At 36.7% G+C, this 18,286-nt stretch overlaps 1 protein-coding gene across 1 annotated transcript; it reads right to left on the bottom strand.

Annotated features, from left to right (window-relative positions):
• Window positions 1-4,054: 4,054 nt before the first annotated feature.
• On the bottom strand, window positions 4,055-5,981 carry SLC25A27 (solute carrier family 25 member 27). The gene has a single exon (XM_020976347.2). It carries the CDS (start codon window positions 5,727-5,729, stop codon window positions 4,761-4,763), a length of 969 nt encoding a protein of 322 aa, XP_020832006.1. The 5' UTR covers window positions 5,730-5,981; the 3' UTR covers window positions 4,055-4,760.
• Window positions 5,982-18,286: the final 12,305 nt, after the last annotated feature.

Genomic DNA, 18,286 nt, shown 5'->3' with positions numbered 1-18,286 from the left:
AAGACTATGTTTGGGAGAAGCAAAATAGAGAGGAAATGATAGGAGATTGCAAATGGGTAAAAGGACTTCTAAATTCTTTTTTTATTAATTTATTTTAGTTTATCAACAATCACTTCCATAAACTTTTGAGTTTTAAATTTTTCTCCCCTTTCCTGTTCTCCTTCTTCCCCAAGATGGCACACAATCTGATATAGGCTATATATATACATTTCCATTAAACATATTTTCACATTAGTCATGTTGTAAAGAGGACTTCTAAATTCTTAATTATGGAGGTGAATAACTTATGGGTGATAGCAAGATCATGAGAGTTACCATTTTGGGGTATAGCTGAGATGATGTGGAGGAGTAGGGTATGAATGCTGAACAGACTGTAGAACTGGGGGGTTAGGGAATTTTTGGGAGGAATATCAACATGTGTGTTAAAGAATTAAGAGGCAGAAGCTTGGATTGAGAGGGATGTTGTCAAAGAGGACCATGACAACAGGAAGATGATGCCATGGCTTGCAAGTGAATTGGATTTAAGTGAGGGAGGGCTCTGCAAGGTCACCAGCCTCACTTTCTTCTCTGGAGCCAGAGCAAGGGCAAGATATAGATCAGGATGACTGGAGACGGCCTGGGGGATTGAGAGGGATACTCTGAGGCAGGTTCTAAATTCAGTTAGAAAGGAGAGAACATTATTTTAGGAGTTGATAGATAATAGCTACCAGGATCTAGATTGGGTAATACGGTTTGACATTGTGAATCTTAAAGGGGTGATGTTGCTGAGTGATAGTAAAGGAAGAGTCTAGAAGGGGAAGTTGAAGGTATGAGGTGCTGCTAGAAAGAAGACTTGGGATACAGTGTCATTCAGGAGGAATTAGATCTCAGTGAGGACAGACATGGAAGGAATATGAGAGGAAGAGTTCTACAATGAAGGGATCAATCATTCTAAAGACCACTGGAGGGATGGTGGGCAGATTTGGCTTGCAGCATTGTAGATGAAGCTAGTATTGAGGTTGATGGGGGTGAGAGAATGATCTATGTTCTCTCTACTCTGAGATTCAGTATCTCAGGATTGTAGAGGGTAAGAGAGGATGAGAAAGTGATAACCACTGCGGGGTGAGTCTAGGTGGAGTTAAGTGTTTGATTGTAGCTTCACGAAAGAAGGCAAGTGAGGATATTGTCCTGGTGGTCACTCCTTACAGAATACTGGTCTTGGCCCCTGAAGAAGTAACTTTGTGGTGTAGGACCTTAGAAAGCATTTGGTCCTTTTGGGAGCAGCAGCCACCAGTATTCTGGTCCCTACAGTCTCAGTGATATACAGTAAGTAAGAGTAGAAGCAGCCATTGGTCTAACAAGTAAAGGCTTTCTGGGTCTCAGTTTCCTCATCTGTAAAATGAGTTTGGACCAAATGACTTCTAAGATCCCTTACAGTTCTAAATCTTTGCTCATAAAATACTATCTTGATTTCCTCTTTTCTATCCTATGTTCCCTTGAATCTCCCAGGGGGATGAAGACACATCCCTTTGTGTGTGTGTGTGTGTGTGTGTGTGTGTGTGTGTGTATGTGTGTGTGTGTGTGTTTTAGAAAGAGAGAGAGAGAGAGAGAAGAGTAGACAAAGAACGAGACTTCAAAATTTTAAAGTGTTTTTCTTTAAGGTATAAATACTGACTTTTGAGTCATGAGACCAACAAGACAGAGGATGAATCATTTTCTATAATCCTCATGACCCCCCCCCTTGAAAATACAAATTATGCTCAATAGATGAAGCCATTTTCCCTATCTCTAAGGGCACCAAGAACTCAAGCAAGGTAAAAACCTGATAAACTAATAGCAGAGAAGGGCAATCCCAAACCTCAGCATCCCTTCAGGCAAGGTTGTACAAGCAGATCCAGAGGCCTTCTACAGAACTCAGTTCTACCCTTCTCCCCTCCCAGGGCTGCAGAAAACAGAAAATGTAGAGGCTTTCTCTGAATAGCACAGCAGTATGGCAGTGCTCTTTGCTACAGCAGAACTCAGCCAGTGGACTGAGGATCATAATGGATCCACAAGGGAGTTGTACTAAACTTTTAAAGGACACTAAAACTTCCAGTACTACACAAATTATTCTCCTTTTTTCGGCACTATGATTTAGTATTATTTAAAACAAGTAGAAAAACGAAGTATGATCTTCACAGCATGGGTATGCTAACTGCTAAACTTCATCCCATTAAACACACTGGAATAAAAGTGTGATTAACATCATAAAAGCCATGATATTTAAAGAGAGAAAATGAAATTTGAACACAAGAGAAAAACATCTAGCATCCTAATTGTGCACATAAGGAACATTAGCCAATTGAATTACTCGACCTGCATTTGAAAAAAATATATATCTTTATCAGGTGATCATTCTCCTTATATCATGAAATGAATGACAGAAAATGAACCTTAAATTCCAGGAGAAGGAAAAGTGAAAGAGAAATCTCCCCAAATTCTAATTATTTCACATTATGAAGTATCTTTCAGTTGTAACAAATCAAGGTTCCTAAGGGAACATAAAAGATTGAAAATACAGCTATTTAGTATTTACCTAAGAGCTCACAGATTTAGGCCAAATGATGTCAAGAACTGCCTGAATGTATGAAGAACTGCAGAGCTATTTAAAGGGTATAATGAGGATAAGATAGAAATATTAAAAAATGAAACAAAACGGAAGATCAGTTCCCACCCTCAAGGGGCTTGCAATTAAATGGAAAGACAGAATACAAGCATATCAAATACCTGAAAAAGGTAAAAACATTCTTTTATCTACAAAAGATTTAAGAAATCTCATTTCACAGAAGTGAATCCATGTTAAAAGAACACTGTATTTAAGAAAAGACTTATTACAATTTACCAAGTTGGATAAGAAATTACAATGGATTAAAAATGAAAATATGAAGGACGATAGATATGCTAAACACTCGTGGTACTAAAAATATGAGATTGTGAGGGATAAAGGAACCAGAACTTGTTTATGTCTAAATGAACATGGGCAAGACAATAAAAAGTGTGATCACTTTGATTTACTCAGAATCATCTATATGTTAGAGATAGACACTAAACATTACTGTTAGTTCTTGATAATGACCAAAGAATAAAGCTGACTAAAATTTTTAGTCCTCATTCAGTACACTTGAGATTAAATTAGAAAAACTTTTGTGGTTTTGATTTAAGAAGTCACAAGTCATAAAGAGCTAAAATACCCCAACTATTTCAGGTTCTGACACTTAGGAATTTATATGTACATTTTGTTAAATGTTTTAACCTAATTCATTTGAACCAATTGTGACAAAAGCCATGTAAATTTAGGTCATCTAAAAGTCTAAAGAAAGAAAAGTGCTCATTCTGCAACTGACTATATGCTACTAGAAAACCCCAAGAGGCATAAAATTGGAGACCAGAGACAACAGGTAGGACTTCTGTAAAAAGGCACTGATTACATATAAATGCTATCATCATACTGTTGGTAAATCTTTTAGTATTTAACTGATCCTATGATCCCAAATGTGGTCAGCCTCATACAAACTTATCATCATTATGTCTGGTTAGCTCAGGTGTTTACAGAACCATTATAACAAGGCTAAAGTTGTGACTCTGATCCCATTTTAGTTTTTGTTTTTTCCATGGTTAGGATGTTACTTCCTTAAGGAGCAGTGGGTGAAAGAGCATTCCATAGGTCAGCAAAAATCTTACTGAAAGGGAGCGTGCCATTGTAGGTTATTAGCCATGAACAAAAGCCAGTTTACTACTTCATAAGAGTAAAAGACCTGGTCAAATTATGAGACAGTAGCTAGAATGATAGCTAACTTTGTTTTAGTAATCTATGGTGCCTCCGAGTAGAAGTCAATGCCATCGCAACTCTGACTTATTTCCAATGGCAGCCTTGGTTTGTAAATACCTTTGAAGGGCTGATCAGAAAAGAAGGAGGAAAAAAGAACATATACAGATAAGCTTTAGTTAATATGTAAAAATCCAGTAATTAACCATAAAGAATAAAAAGTCTTAGAGCTATAGAATAGTTTAAAATTTAAAAAGGACATATGCTGGGGTGGCCTTTCATTTGTTCTCAACAAGACTGCTTTTCTCTATTTGCTACTTCTCCAAATACTACAATTCATCAACTTTTATCATAGAATTTGGGCTGTTCAAGGCAGATCTGTTTGCTGTTGAAATAATAATAGTTCTCAAAATCAGTTTTCACCCTTGTTTTTCTTCTAAGAGAAAGAGATTCATCAACTGCATCCCACATTTAAAAAACTCAATATCTCTATCCATCACTTTTTTCATTTCATCTCATTTTTTGAAAGTGCTTTTTAAAACTTTAATTGCTAAGAAGACTGACTTCTCTGGCTATGTACATTTCAAGAGAGACATATGCTTTCTTTTATGTTCTAGCATGTATTTTAAGCCTGAGCAGCTGCTTCATCACTAGGACTCCTTGAAGTTGCATCCATCTGAGTGTCCCAAAGACTAGATCCCAGGTTGTGGGTGGTCAGGATCCAGGATCAGAATCTTCTTTAGAAGGTGCTGTGTTGGAGCTCATTGGGTAATATTGTGATATACATTGAGCCTTTCCTGGAACAAGAGAAGGGGTCAAGGGCACTTGGACCTTAAGAAAGAAAATTTAGGGCTGCTACCCAAAAAAGTACATTCTTGATGAAATAGTGTCTTCCTGAAGAGGTAGCAATAGCACTAGGTATACTTTGTGAATACCAACGTTTTAATGAGGTTAAATGTATATGTTTTTTAAAGTCTTAAAATGGATCAACTCCACTCAGAAGTCTGATTTTTTCATAAGTAAGCCAGAATACCATTGACCAAGGTATCATTCTCAGCCAACCTGGTAAAAAGCCTTTATATAGACTCAGAAATCCTTCACCTTTTACACTCTGAATCAAGCAGTCAGTTGAAGATTTATACAGCAGTCCCCTTCCTTTTTCATCTGTTGGTTGATTCATCACTCGGCTTTTGATGACATCAGCTGGTGTTCCCAGAAGACAAGCTACCAGTCCAGAACTTATACTTGCCAAGCCATGAGTCATTACATTGTCTTCAAGTGATGTGTTCAATAATAACAAGCGCTTTACTGAATCATAAGTGACTAAATCTCCCATGTTCACCAAGGCAGCTCTCTGGACGTTTGGCACCCAACCTACCCAAAGGCCACGCATTCCTCCCTCTTTGGAGATTTTTAGAAAGGCATGATGCACACCATGAAATCGTAAAGGCTTTCCTTGGAGTTTCCTTATTCCTTCCATCTGCATCTGAACCTTCACCAGATCAGCAGGGGTACAAAAAAACTGAGCAAATGCACCAGACAGTGTTCCTCCTATGACTGATTGCCAAAGAGGAAATACGTTATTTTCGGATTTCCCAAAAACAGAGTCACGAAGATATTCATAGATGACCATTCGGAACCCAGAATACACTATTTGTCTATAAATTGCAGATATTCCTCCTTGCCAAAGCTTTAGAAAGCCTTCCTCCCGTATGATGCCAATGGTTGTCTTTATCATGCCCCGGTAGGGGGTATTGTCTTTGAAAAAACGGTTACGGTTAAGTGCAGCTTCTCCTTGCATCTGGAGTCGAGTTTTTGTGAGTTCAAGAGGAAAGGTTGTTATCTCGGCAACAACAGACGCGAAGGAGGACAGTATGAATGTGCTTGTTTTGGGCCATCTCTGAGCGAGTGGCAAACTTCTCTCTTCCTCTACCTGGCTGGACATTCAGCAACAGGACAAGCTTAGACTCCTCTCCTCTTCCTCCCCTGACGGCTTGCCTCCCAACCGGTGGGCAACCGTATCTCAAATAGCGAGCTGCCTAGTAAGAACCATCTCCCGCTGAGCTCAGGCCAACGATCCCAAGAAGTCCGTCCAACGATCCCCCGAGGGGAGCCTGCCTGCCACCTGCCAGCCTTGCCTGTAAGCCGTCTTCGCCTGGCTTGGACCAGAGAGCCAGTCCGTAAAAATTGGGAAGGAAATCACCCTACTAGGTTCTTTCATGACAAAAATATAATTCTAATACCTAAACCAGAGAATAAAGAAAAGGAGAACTGAAGGCTAATATCATTAATAAATATAAATTAAAAAAATTTAAATACAATTTTGAAAGATTCATCAAAGAAGTAATTGACCATGACCAAGTTGTATTTATAACAGATATAAGAATAGTTCAATATTTGGAAAACAACTTAATCATATTAAAAACAAAACAATAAAGAAACCCACAATTATTTCAATAGACGAAAAACAAACTGTTTTGACAAAGCACAACACCCATTTACACTAAAAACCCTGCAAAATATAGGTGTAAAGCAACTTTTTTAATATCACAAAAATATCTAAAACCAAAAGCAAGCATCACATACAATAGAGATATACTAGAACCTTACTATACATATACACACCCAAACACATGTATATTTTGACATGGTTCTAGAAATGCTGGCAATAGTAATAAGATAAGAGAAAGAACATAAAGGCATAAATATGGGTAAAAAGGAGAAAACAACTACCCCTATTTTCTGATAGTTTACTTAGAAAATCCTAGGAAATCAGCAATGATGCTAATTAAGACAATAGCGTCTACAAAATTGTGGGCCTTGTAGAAAAATACTTTTCAAAAATAGCATTTCTATATAATAGCTATATTATATTACATATATGTATGGATACATATATGTATATATATATACATATTTGTGTATATATATATATAAAACAAAAGTCAAGGCAACAATATAAAGGGAAATCTAATTCCAAATAACTTCAAAATGCATAAAGTATCAGGAAATCAGTGTACCAAAGCGATAAAATACTTGTATAGATTCAAAAGTGGGTGGTTTTGTGTGTATTTTTTTTTTAGTAAACTTAAATACAAAATGAGGGGGGGAAATTGACATGTACACAGCAGACCATAAGAGAGGATTCGGTATAAAACAATAAATTTCCATTTCAAGAAAACCTATATAAGAAATACTACATGTTGTTTTCAAAGCTGACCAGCTTTTTTCTTTGCTTCTTTGTTTGTTTGTTTGTTTGTTTTTGTTCTCTGCTGCGCACTTTTTCTTTTATTTCCACCAACATTCCCCCTCCCAAAGAAGGCTACAATTAAGCACGGATATAAAGACATATACACATCTATCTATAAACATACATACACACATATACACTTATACACACATATGCATATAAGACTATGTTATACTTATTTCTTCCTATCATCTGTTTCTCTGACAGTGAATAGCATCTTCCTTCATAAGTCCAAGCCTTTCCATGTTTTTCTAAATCAACCAGCTCATCATTTTCTACAGCAATATTCCAACCCAATCACATCCTGTCTGAGAGATTGTCTGTGAAAGTTTTTCCTCAATTTTTCCTCAATTCTTTCTGTTCTTGGCTATGTAGGTTTCAGTACAAGAAAATTTTAATTTACAATAATCAAAATTATCCTTTTTATACTTCAACAATGATCTCACCTTATGGTATAGTTTAAGGTCTAATAATGCTGAATCTACTTCCTTTAGATCTTTTTTTCTTGGTTTCTTTGAAGTTCCTGACCTTCCATTCTGTCAAATGAACTTTGTTATTTTTTTCTAACTCAGTAAAATAATTTTTAATAATTTAATTGGGATGACATTGAATAAATACATTAGTTAGGTAAAATTGTCATTTTAAAAATTATATTGGCTTTACCTACCTATAAACAATAAATATTACTTCAGTTATTTAGATCTGAGTTTATTTACATAAAAAGTGGTTTATATTTATGTTCATATAATTCCTGTGTCTTTTTTGGCAGGTATACACTCAGATATTTTATATCGTCTAAGTATTTTAAATGGTCTAAAATGATGTTGAATAATATGGCTGACACATAGTGTAGTTTCTCTATTTTTAATTTTTTATTAAATCTATTTTAACTTTAACTTTGTCTGAGCTCTTGATTACTATCCCTGCTTTTTTTTTACATACTATATTCTATTCTTGCCCTTTATTTTATCTGTGTGTGCATCTCTCTTTTTTATAATGTTTCCTGAAAGCAATATTTTGTTGAATTAAAACTTTCAATCTATCCATTTCTGTTTTATGGGTAAATTTGTCCCATTCACATTCTAAGCTACAATTACTTGTTGTGTATTTTCCTCCTTCCTATTTTTCCTCACTACCCTTCTCACCTCTTTTACCCTATCCCTCCTCCCTCTTTTGCTTTATTTCTACTCACTACACTTTACCCTCCTATTCCTTAATCTACCCACCCCTCTAAGAGTCCTTCCTTTATCCTCTCCTCCCACACTATCCCCTTGCCTTATTTCTTTCTGAATTTAGAAGACTTTTATACTCTTCTAGATATATGCTGTTATCTCTTTAAACTATTCTCAATGAGAGTAAGGTTCCAGCACTACCTGCTCTCCCCCTTACTAGCTTCTTCTGTATCAATTTTTCCTTTTATGTCTCATTTGTATGAGATAATTGCCCCTTTTTATCTCTCCCTAGGTTTTATTTTTTTAAGAACCACCCCATCATAGTCAATTCAGCCCATACCTTTCTTTCAGACTACCCAAATACTGCTAATATTTTCATATGTATGAAGTAAACAATTTGACCTTATTGTGTCTCTTATAATTGGTCTTTAAGGTTTACTTTAAATTTCTCTTGGATGTTATATGTTGAATTTTCCCTTAAGTTGGGGGGGGGCGGTTTGTCACAAAGTCTTTAATATCATTCAATGTCCTTTTTTTTTTCATTCAGGATTATACTTAACTTTGCTAGCTAAATTACCCTTAGTCATAATCCCAAATCTTTTGTTCTACGGCATATAGTATTTCAAGACCTATGGTCCTTCAATCTAGTAATTGCTAGGTCTTGTGTAATCCTTATTGTAGCTCCATTATCTTTAAATTGGTTTTTTTCCTTGTTGCTTCCAATGTTTTCTCCTTAATCTGGGAGCTTGGAAACTTGGCTATGATATTCCTGTAAATTTTCCTCCTGGGATCTCTTTCAGGTGGTGATCGGTGGATTTCTTATCTATTTCTACTTTACCTTCTTGTTTTAGAACTTCAAGGCAATTTTCCTTGATAATTTCTTATAATGTTGTACCAAGATTCCTTTTTATTGTAATTTTCAGGCAGTCTGACTATTCTTATATTATGTCTCCTTGATCTGTTCTCCAGATCAGTTGTTTTTCTGATGAGATGTTTCACTTCCTCTTCTATTTTTCCATTTTGATTTTGTTTTATGATTTCTCCTTGTCTTAGAATGTCATTAGCTTCTAGTTTTCAAGGAATTATTTTCTTCCTTAAGTTTTTGATTCTCTATTTCCAGTTGGTTGACTTTCTTTTCATAATTTTCTTGATTTTCTTGGATTGCTCTTATTTTTTCTTTCTAATTTTTCCTTGACCTCTCTTATTTGATTTTTATAGTCTACTTTTCCAAGAACTCTTTTTGTGGTTGGGAGCATTTGACGTTTCTCAATGAAAAAGGAGTGACTTCCTTTTTAGTTTTTAGCAGCTATTTGTGTAATCAAGCTGTAGTCCCAAAGTATGGGGAATGATGCCCTAAGCTTCAGGTCCTTTTTACTGTTATTTTCTGAGGTCTGTGTTAGGGACCAACCTCGGGCTCTTTTCTCTACTCCTAAGCCACAGGTAGGGCTCCTAGCCCCACTGTCCTGCAAATGATCTTGCTCTCTGCAGTCCCTTAAAGGCTGTTCTCTCTGCCCCAGAACTGAAACCAGGGACTCTGCTGTCTTGCAGTGCCCACAGCCAACAGGGTCCCTGCCCCTTGCTACTGCATTCATCTGCACTGACCAGTTAGTTGTGTGCTACCCCCTTCTCCCTGCAGCCACATTTCAGTACATGTCTGGTCAACACATCTGTGCTTGGTGTCCATTGACAATTGGTGTCTTGCAATCTCTTCCTACTCAGTTGTCAGACCCCAATACTTTCTGTGAGATGAAAGTTTCTAAGGCTGAGGCTGTCTCTCAACCCAGTTGCCCGCAGGGTTTGTCATTTGTTGATTCTGTAGAGCTGGCCTGGAGGTGTTTGCCAAAAGTGTTTCTTAATAAAGAATAATTATCAATAGAATATCATGACTCTTTGCCTTGTCAATATAATAAAATAAATATAATAAAAATGAAAATAGTACTAAAGTTAATTTACAGTTTTAATGCTATATCAATCAAATTATCAAAAGGATAATTTATAGAACTTGGAAAAATAAAATTTATTTGGAAAATAAAAGTTCTAGAATATCAGGGAAATAATGAAAAAAGAGAGAGATGAAGGGAGAATAGCACTTCCATACCTCTAACTATATTACAAAGCAGTTGTCATTAAAAACTATTTTGTATTTGTTAAAAATAGACAGGTAGATCAGTGGAATTTAATCATTAACATCTACCTGGCAGAGGTGGAGTCAAGATAACAGAGTAGAGGAAGCACTCAGACAAACTTTCATAATATTCCCCTCCAAATAACTTTAAAATAATGCCTCAAATTGAATTCTGAAGTCCAGATAATCAATATCCTCTACCCAATCAAGATACTGGTAGATGTTATCTACAGACTGTAAGGCGCCCCCTGCCCCCAATAAGCTCAGTACCTGACTTACCATGTTTCTCTTCTATACAACTCCTGTGGTCACGCTACAGGACTTCAACACAAATATTGACATCTTCACTCAAATACCCTCCTAGGTCTTCAACCTACTCACTCCCCATGACTTTTTCCTCCACCCCATCTCAGCTATACAATAGATGGTCATATTCTTGATCTTGCCATCACTCAAAAAAGCACCACCTCCATATTCAAGAACTCTGAAATTCCCTTATCTGATCATAATCTATTGGCTTTCCACCTCTTCCTCTGCCTTCTCACCAAGACCTCCAATCCATTGACCTATGAAGTCTCATAGATCCTCACCCTGGCAATTGCCACTTTTTCCTTCTTTCCTCATCTTGACCCCTGATGCATCAGTTTAATCCTATACTGTTTCTTTTTTCTCTTGAGTCCTTGGCCTCCTTATCATATTGGTGATTTTTCCCTGTCAAGTCACGCCTTGGATCACTCTCACCATCCACTGATTTTCTTCTTACACATGTGCTACTGAATGAAGGTTGAGAAAATCATGCAGCTATTCTGACTGGGTCTACTATAAATTTATTTTGGGCCTTCAACTAGGTCCTCATTGCTGTTTGACCATCCTTCTCTACTGTCTTTATCAACTCCTTATCTCACTTATCATAGCAATTCTCCCAAATCTCTTTATCTTTCTTCAAATTTCCCCATGGCTTGCTCCCCCCCTCCTCTAGTTAAGAAGTTTGCCTCATGTTTTACTGAAAAAATTTAGGCTGTTCACCAAAAGCCCTCTCTCCTCCTCCTTGCTGGGCTCTCTCTTCTTGACAACTTTTACCACTAGTTGCCTCTTCTCTATCTTGGTTCTAGCTCTAAAGACAAAGCCACTATTTAGAGGTGACAGAGAAAACCCCAAGGTAGTATCACCTTCCCACTACATCCCTGATTATGCAGCCTATTATTGATCTAACCTCACCTCCATCCCTTTTTTCCCCCTCCATTTGCCTCAAAATCTCCTTCCTAGGTCCTTGCCTTCTGACTCTCCTAGGTGCCAGTTGCCCCCAGGATATCCAACTCCCCCCAGCCCCCACTCGAAGGTAGGATAATGGTCATTTCAAGTACCAAATCCTGAAGACATTATGCAGCACAAAGTCCTTATCTTCCTTCAAGGAATATCTCTCTTCACACATAGGAGCCTTACAATGGAAACCCTTCTCACTAATAAAGCTGTACCTCCTTCCTTTCCCTCCCTCTTTTCAATCCCTTTCCTAACCTCCTCACCCACTCCCCGTAGGCTCTTCCTAAAACCATTAATATCATATTTCCCTCACTTTTAACCTTCAATTTGATCTGTGTGTATCACACATTCTTCTCTATATATCCCCTTGTTCCCTTCCTCTCATTTCATTTACCCTCCCATTTTGTGAGGATCAAACGAGGTGTTTGTAAAGCACTTTGCAAACCTTAAATTGCTATAAAATGTTAGCTATTATTATTACTCTAAATATCATCTTTCAGTGGGAGCCTTCATCTTCCCAGGAGGCTTTGGGGCCTCCTGAAGCCCTATAATGACCTTAAAATGCCCTCCCCTTTACCCTCACTCTAGGTTTTTTTTGATGTCTCTGATTTCTGAGAAATCCTGCCATATTCTCCACCCATTTCTTTTTGTCCTAGTTTATTTTATCTAAGCAGATTCACTAACTGGTGTTGATTGATTAATCTTTAGGTCCAACTTGACTCTGTCCCTGTTTTGTTTTAGTACCTGGACCTAGCTCCTTTAATAGGCCTTCTTTGATTCCTGCTGGCCATGTGACTCCATGATAAACACTGTCATGTATTTGAGGCTACCTTCTTTTAACTGCTCACTGTAAATGACTACTGACTAATGTCTTCTTCCTATTACAAAGCCTAAGCTTCCTCCTGGGCTTTGAATTAAGGCTTGATTTGAATCATGGGATTATAGATACAGAGCTTGAAGGGACCATAAGTGCCATTAAGTCAAATCCTCTCATTTTTCAGATTAGGAAACTGAAGCTTCTGGTACATGCCTTATCCTCTCCTATAAGATATTCAGTAAATTAGCTCCAATCCCCCAAAGCCATAGATAAAAAGTGACTGGTTCAAGGTCGTACAGCAACTAATTATTTCAAACAGTATTTGAACTCAGATTTTCCTGAGTCCAAGCTCTGCAGTATTCTAGGCAGCTAGGTGGGATAATAGATAGAGTGATAGACTTTCCAACTCCAATAAATTACAGAGTCTGTTCTAAGAAAGAGATAAGTGAAATCAGGGTGCATATGTCCACTCTTTAATTTCTCTCAAGCTTCATGGGAATTCAGTCCAAAATTGGGTCCCCCCTGAGGGTACCAGTTCAGAACTGGTTCAATTTGGAATTTGGGCGCACAAGGTTATATACCTTTCAAAGAGTATGTGTTCCCAAGGGGTGCCAATCACCTATGATTGGTCATCATACTGGAAGGTGGGTTATATTAAAATGAGGGTCTTTGAGTATGTGACCTAGGTCACTCAATCTTGGTCAACAGGGTTGTTATCACCCACCACCCAGACAGAAGAAATGCCACCTCCACTCTTTGGGCTGTCTAGGCAGAAGAAGTCTGTTTCCACCCAAGCTTGAGTAGGATAAAATCAATATAGGCCTGGATTGGAGTTTGACCAAGATAAGAATATTCAATGCAATCTGATTATCAGAAATGTCTTTCTGAAGAACTTTGGATGGAAGGCTGGGGATAGAGCTGAGAGCTCTGAGTCTCGAAGACATAGATTACCAAGAGAAATCATTTTTCATAAGACTTAGTTTAAATCCTGCCTCAGTCACTCACTAACTAGCTATGTGAGTGCAGGCAGACACTTAGCACTTCTCAGGCTCAGTTTATTCATCTGCAAAATGGGGATAATAACAGCAGCTATCTCATAGAGTTGTTTTGAAGATCAAATTAGATAATACACAGGAAGCACTTTGCAAATTTCAAAATACTAGATAAATGTTATTATTATTATTATTATTATTATTATTATTATTATTTATTGTGCCACTTAAGCATCTGAAGGTCTACCTATAAAGAGGTTGACTTATTTGCTGAGTTCAGTTGAAATAGTTCATCAATTTTTCAGGTACTCCTTAGTGATTCATTCTTCAGATTGACACCTACCTTCCCAATTGGTCCCACTCTCAGAGGAGTGGTCCTTTCTAGAATGCAACTGGGAGAAAAGTACTCCACAACACACAAATATTTATGGTCAGTTCCTACAGAGTATGGGCAAATTGGCTGGTCCAATTTCCCTGGATACTGAAGGATAGTGTTTTCCAGATTCTACTTTATGAGTCAGTTATATAAACAAGATAAGGGAAGATTGGAGTAGGTCAATTTTTTTTTAGTTGGATTCTATGATATGCACAGGAACTAAACAAAAGAAAGTGTTACTACAGATCCAGAGATGGTGATGACTCTGATAATCGAAAGACAGTCTTGGTTTTTTTCTTTTCAATATTAGAAACTTGGACCAATTTTGTTGTGTTGATGTTTTCCTGGCCACAAATACATTTAAAAAGCTACTGTTGATTCCAGATGATTTTCCCTCTTCAATGCCTCCCAAATTAAGGAGACTCTTTTGTGTTGTTACCAGCACTGGTTACCAGATGCAATAGCAGACCATGCGTGGGGAAATCTCCTTTGCTTATTACAGTATCAAGGGAAGCATAAAGAAGGCTTCAGGAACAGACTGCCATGTTGGGATTGAGGGCAAAACATTCCCCATTTTCCTAAATTAATAACTGAGGGCATTAGATATTATAAAACAACATCTGAAAAGTTGCAAAGGGACAAATAGAAGAGACTCCACAAAACCACAATTATCAACCCACCCTGAATAGTAATCAGCCATATACTAAATATGCTACCATGTCATCATGTCTAGCTCGTTTCAATATTCAGAACTCAACTATAAGCCATCTTCCAAGCATAAACATGGTGGATTGACTAAGCTTCCCAGGTCATCTGAATGGTAATTGCTCTATCAGTTCAGTCCCCACAATTATTTATACCTACATTTAAGAAAATACTGAGTTCAAAGGTTTCAGTTTCTAGAGTACTGTGCCTTTGAACACTTCTGCCTCTCTCTTTCCCATTCTCCAGTCTCCCAATGTTCCCTTTTTTGCTTCTAAAAGTTTACAGAGTTTAACCCCTCTGCCCCCAATTTGAGCTAGTACCATGGAAAAGTACTAGACTTACCTGCCAAGACAAACCCAGAAACTATAGGAACACAATTACGAAACACTATTCACACAAATAAAGGTAGATCTAAACAATTGGAAAAATAATAGTTGTTCATGGGTAGGCCAAGCTAATGTAATAAAAGTGACAATTCTACATAAATTAATTTACTTATTCAGTGCCATACCAACAAAACTCCCAAAAAATTACAGAGCTAGAAAAAATAATAACAAAATTCATTTTGAACTACGAAAGGTCCAGAATATCAAGGGAACTAATGAAAAGAAATGCAGGGGAAGGTGGCCTAGCCGTTCCACATCTTAACTTGTATTATAAAGCAGCAATCATCAAAACTACTTGGTACTGACTAAGAAATAGAGTGGTGCATCAGTGGAATAGATTAGGTACACAAGACACAGTAGTCAATGACTATAGTAATCTATTGTTTGATAAACCCAAAGACTCCAGCTTCTGGAATAAGGACTCACTATTTAACAAAAACTGCTGGGAAAACTGGAAAATAGTATGGTGGTAAAAACTAGGCAGAGAGCAACATCTTATGCATTACACCAAGATAAAGTCAAAATGGGTACATGATTTAGATATAAAGGCTAATACTGTAAGCAAATTAGGAGAGGAAGGAATAGTTTACCTGTCATATTTATGGAGAATGGAAGAATTTATGACTAAACAAGAGATAGAGAACATTATAGAAATGCAAAATGGATAATTTTGATTACATTAAATTGAAAAATTTTTGCACAAATAAAGCCAATGCAATTAAGATGAGAAAGAAAGCAGAAAGCTGGGAAATAATTTTTACCACCAGTGTCTCTGACAAAAGCTTCATTTCTAAAATATGTAGAGAACTGAGTGAAATTTACAAGAATACAAGTCACTCCCCAACTGATAAATGGTCAAAGCATGTGAACAGGCAGTTTTCAGATGAAGAAATTAAAGCCATCTATGGTCACATGAAAAAATGCTCAAAATCACTATTGATCAGAGAAATGCAAATCAAAACAACGCTGAGGTACAACATCACGCCTATCAGATTGGCTAACATGACAAAACAGGAAAATCATAAATGTTGGAGAAGATGTAGGAAAATTGTAACACTAATGCATTGTTGGTGGAGTTGTGAAGTGATCCAACCATTCTGGAGAGCAATTTGGAACTATATCCAAAGGGCTATAAAACTGTGTATACCCTTTGACCCACCAATACCACTTCTAGGTTTGTATTCCAAAGAGATTATAAAAATGGGAAAAGGACCCACATATACAAAAGTATTTATAACAGCTCCTTTCATGGTGGCCAAGAACTGGAAATTAAGGGGTTGTCCATCAATTAGGGAAAAGCTGAAAAAGTTTTCATATATGACTGTGATGGAATACTATTGTTCCATAAGAAATGATGAGCAGGTAGACTTCAGAAAAACCTGTAAAACTTACATGAACTGGTGCTTAGTGAAGTGAGAAGAACCAGGAGAACATTGTACACAGTAACAGCAACATTGCGTGATGACTAACTTTGATACACTTAGCTCTTCTCAGCAGTGTAAGAATCTAAGATGACTCCAAAAAGCTCATAGTGAAAAATGCTATCCACAGCCAGAAAAAGAACTATGGAGTCTGACTGCAGGTCAAAGCATATTATTTGCTCTCTCTCTCTCTTTGTTTTTTCTTGGTTTTGTTTGTTTCTTCTTTCCCGTGGTTCCTCCCATTGGTTCTAATCCTTCTTTACAACATGACTAATGTGAAAATATGTTTAATATGAATGTACATGTATAGCCTACATCAGACAGCACACCGTCTTGAGGATGAGTGAGGAGGAATGAGGGAGAGAAAATTTTGAACTCAAAATCTTATGGAAGTGAAAGTTGAAAACTAAAAATAAATAAACAAACAAATAAATAAATAAGTAAATAAGTAAATACATTAGCATTCTGCCAAAAAAGGGATAAAAAAATTTTGAAAATTAATTTGAGCCTAAAACAAGAAAAAAAGAAAAAAGAAAGAAGACTACTAGACTTGAAATCAAAGGACCTGGGTTTTAAATCCTGTCTCTTCCACCTTAGGCAAGCCTCTTGACCTCTAGCCTGGGCCTCAGCTTTCTTATTTGTAAAATCAATGTGTTGGATTAGATGGCCTTTAAGGTCCTTTCCAGCTGTAAATCCCTTTGACTACTGGTAGCAGTACTAGTAGAGTATCCTTTTACAATGAAACTCCATTTAAACTTAAGTAAAAGAAAGAATCCATTTGTTAATTCCAGAATGTCTTTGCTGTCTTGAATATAATCAATTCATTCTGCCTAAGAATAGTTTTATCTACAAAGTCACTAGGAAATTCCTCTAGTAGAGCCAAAATTAACTGGTGTCTAGTATCCAACAAGTGGCTAATACATGTTTGTTGATTGATTAATTGTCCATCTCAACTCTAAATCTGTTATCATATAATTTGAAATGCTTCTATTGCTCAAAACTGCAAATATAAAGATAACCACTATTAATCTTTAGCCTTTAAAAAAAAGACCAATAAGTTTTGCTTTTTGGGAGCAAGTTTGGAATGAGAGAGTTACCTGTTGCTTTCCAAGTTGTTTACATATTTTCCTACTAATATTTCTTCCATCACTTTATTTGGGAAGGAAGTTAGACAGGTTAATTGTAGTTTCCAGGATTTCCCTGTTCTCCTTTGTTTAAAGAATGCCTGTATTTATTTTTCTTTACACTTCTGGCACTTACCTCATCCTCTCCTATAAGACAGGCAGCAAATTAGCTTCCATCCCCCAAAACCATAGATGAAAAGTGGCTAAGTTTTATGGTTTGCCTACATTTCCCTCCCACTTTTATCCATTTTCCCCAATGGTCCAAAATAGACTAAAAGACATTTTCACCTTTATTTTGGGGTTGCTTTTACATTTTATTATTTCAATTTCATTTCTCTGTAGCACCTTGTAATTGTAATTTTCAGTGATGCTTCTCAGTAATATTCCACGCAATACTATTTCTTTTTCTTGGTTACTTTTTTTATTTCTTACTCAGCTGTATTATACAGTCCATCACTTGAAAAACTCTTCACTTATAAGTGAGAAGCTTTCTCCCAGTTTATCTCTTTTTCTCTGAGATACATGTAAACAATTTTTCTCAACTCTTTTCTGAGCTGTTCTTTCTATTTCTTCCCTCAAGTTTGATTGTGCTCTAGTTTCTGCTTATTTCCTCCCCAATAACCTTTCTATTTCTGAGCTCCTTTTTCACCTTTTGATATGAGATATAATTAAACTGTGTCTCAGTAATGAAGGTAATGCTTAAAGTACACTAGGACCCTCTTTATTAGGTGTTTATTTAGAGAAGGGTAACACCCAAATTAGGGGGAAACCTGAAAGTTTTATATTCTCTGAGTAGAGAGAGGGCAGGAAAATCCACTCACATTCTGACATTGATTACAGTTGGCTGATTGATCATAGTTACAACAAATAACAA

The sequence above is a fragment of the Phascolarctos cinereus genome, unplaced genomic scaffold, assembly GCF_003287225.1.
Source record: "Phascolarctos cinereus isolate Bilbo 61053 unplaced genomic scaffold, phaCin_HiC Scaffold_9;HRSCAF=440, whole genome shotgun sequence".
NCBI classification, from domain to species: domain Eukaryota; kingdom Metazoa; phylum Chordata; class Mammalia; order Diprotodontia; family Phascolarctidae; genus Phascolarctos; species Phascolarctos cinereus.
The sequence above is the reverse complement of the archived record's forward strand: the minus strand, read 5'-3'. Positions and strand labels throughout refer to the sequence as shown.

Bases quoted from the DNA above. Each gene is read 5' to 3' on its own strand.
- SLC25A27 (XM_020976347.2), bottom strand. From the start codon at position 5,729: ATGTCCAGCCAGGTAGAGGAAGAGAGAAGTTTGCCACTCGCTCAGAGA.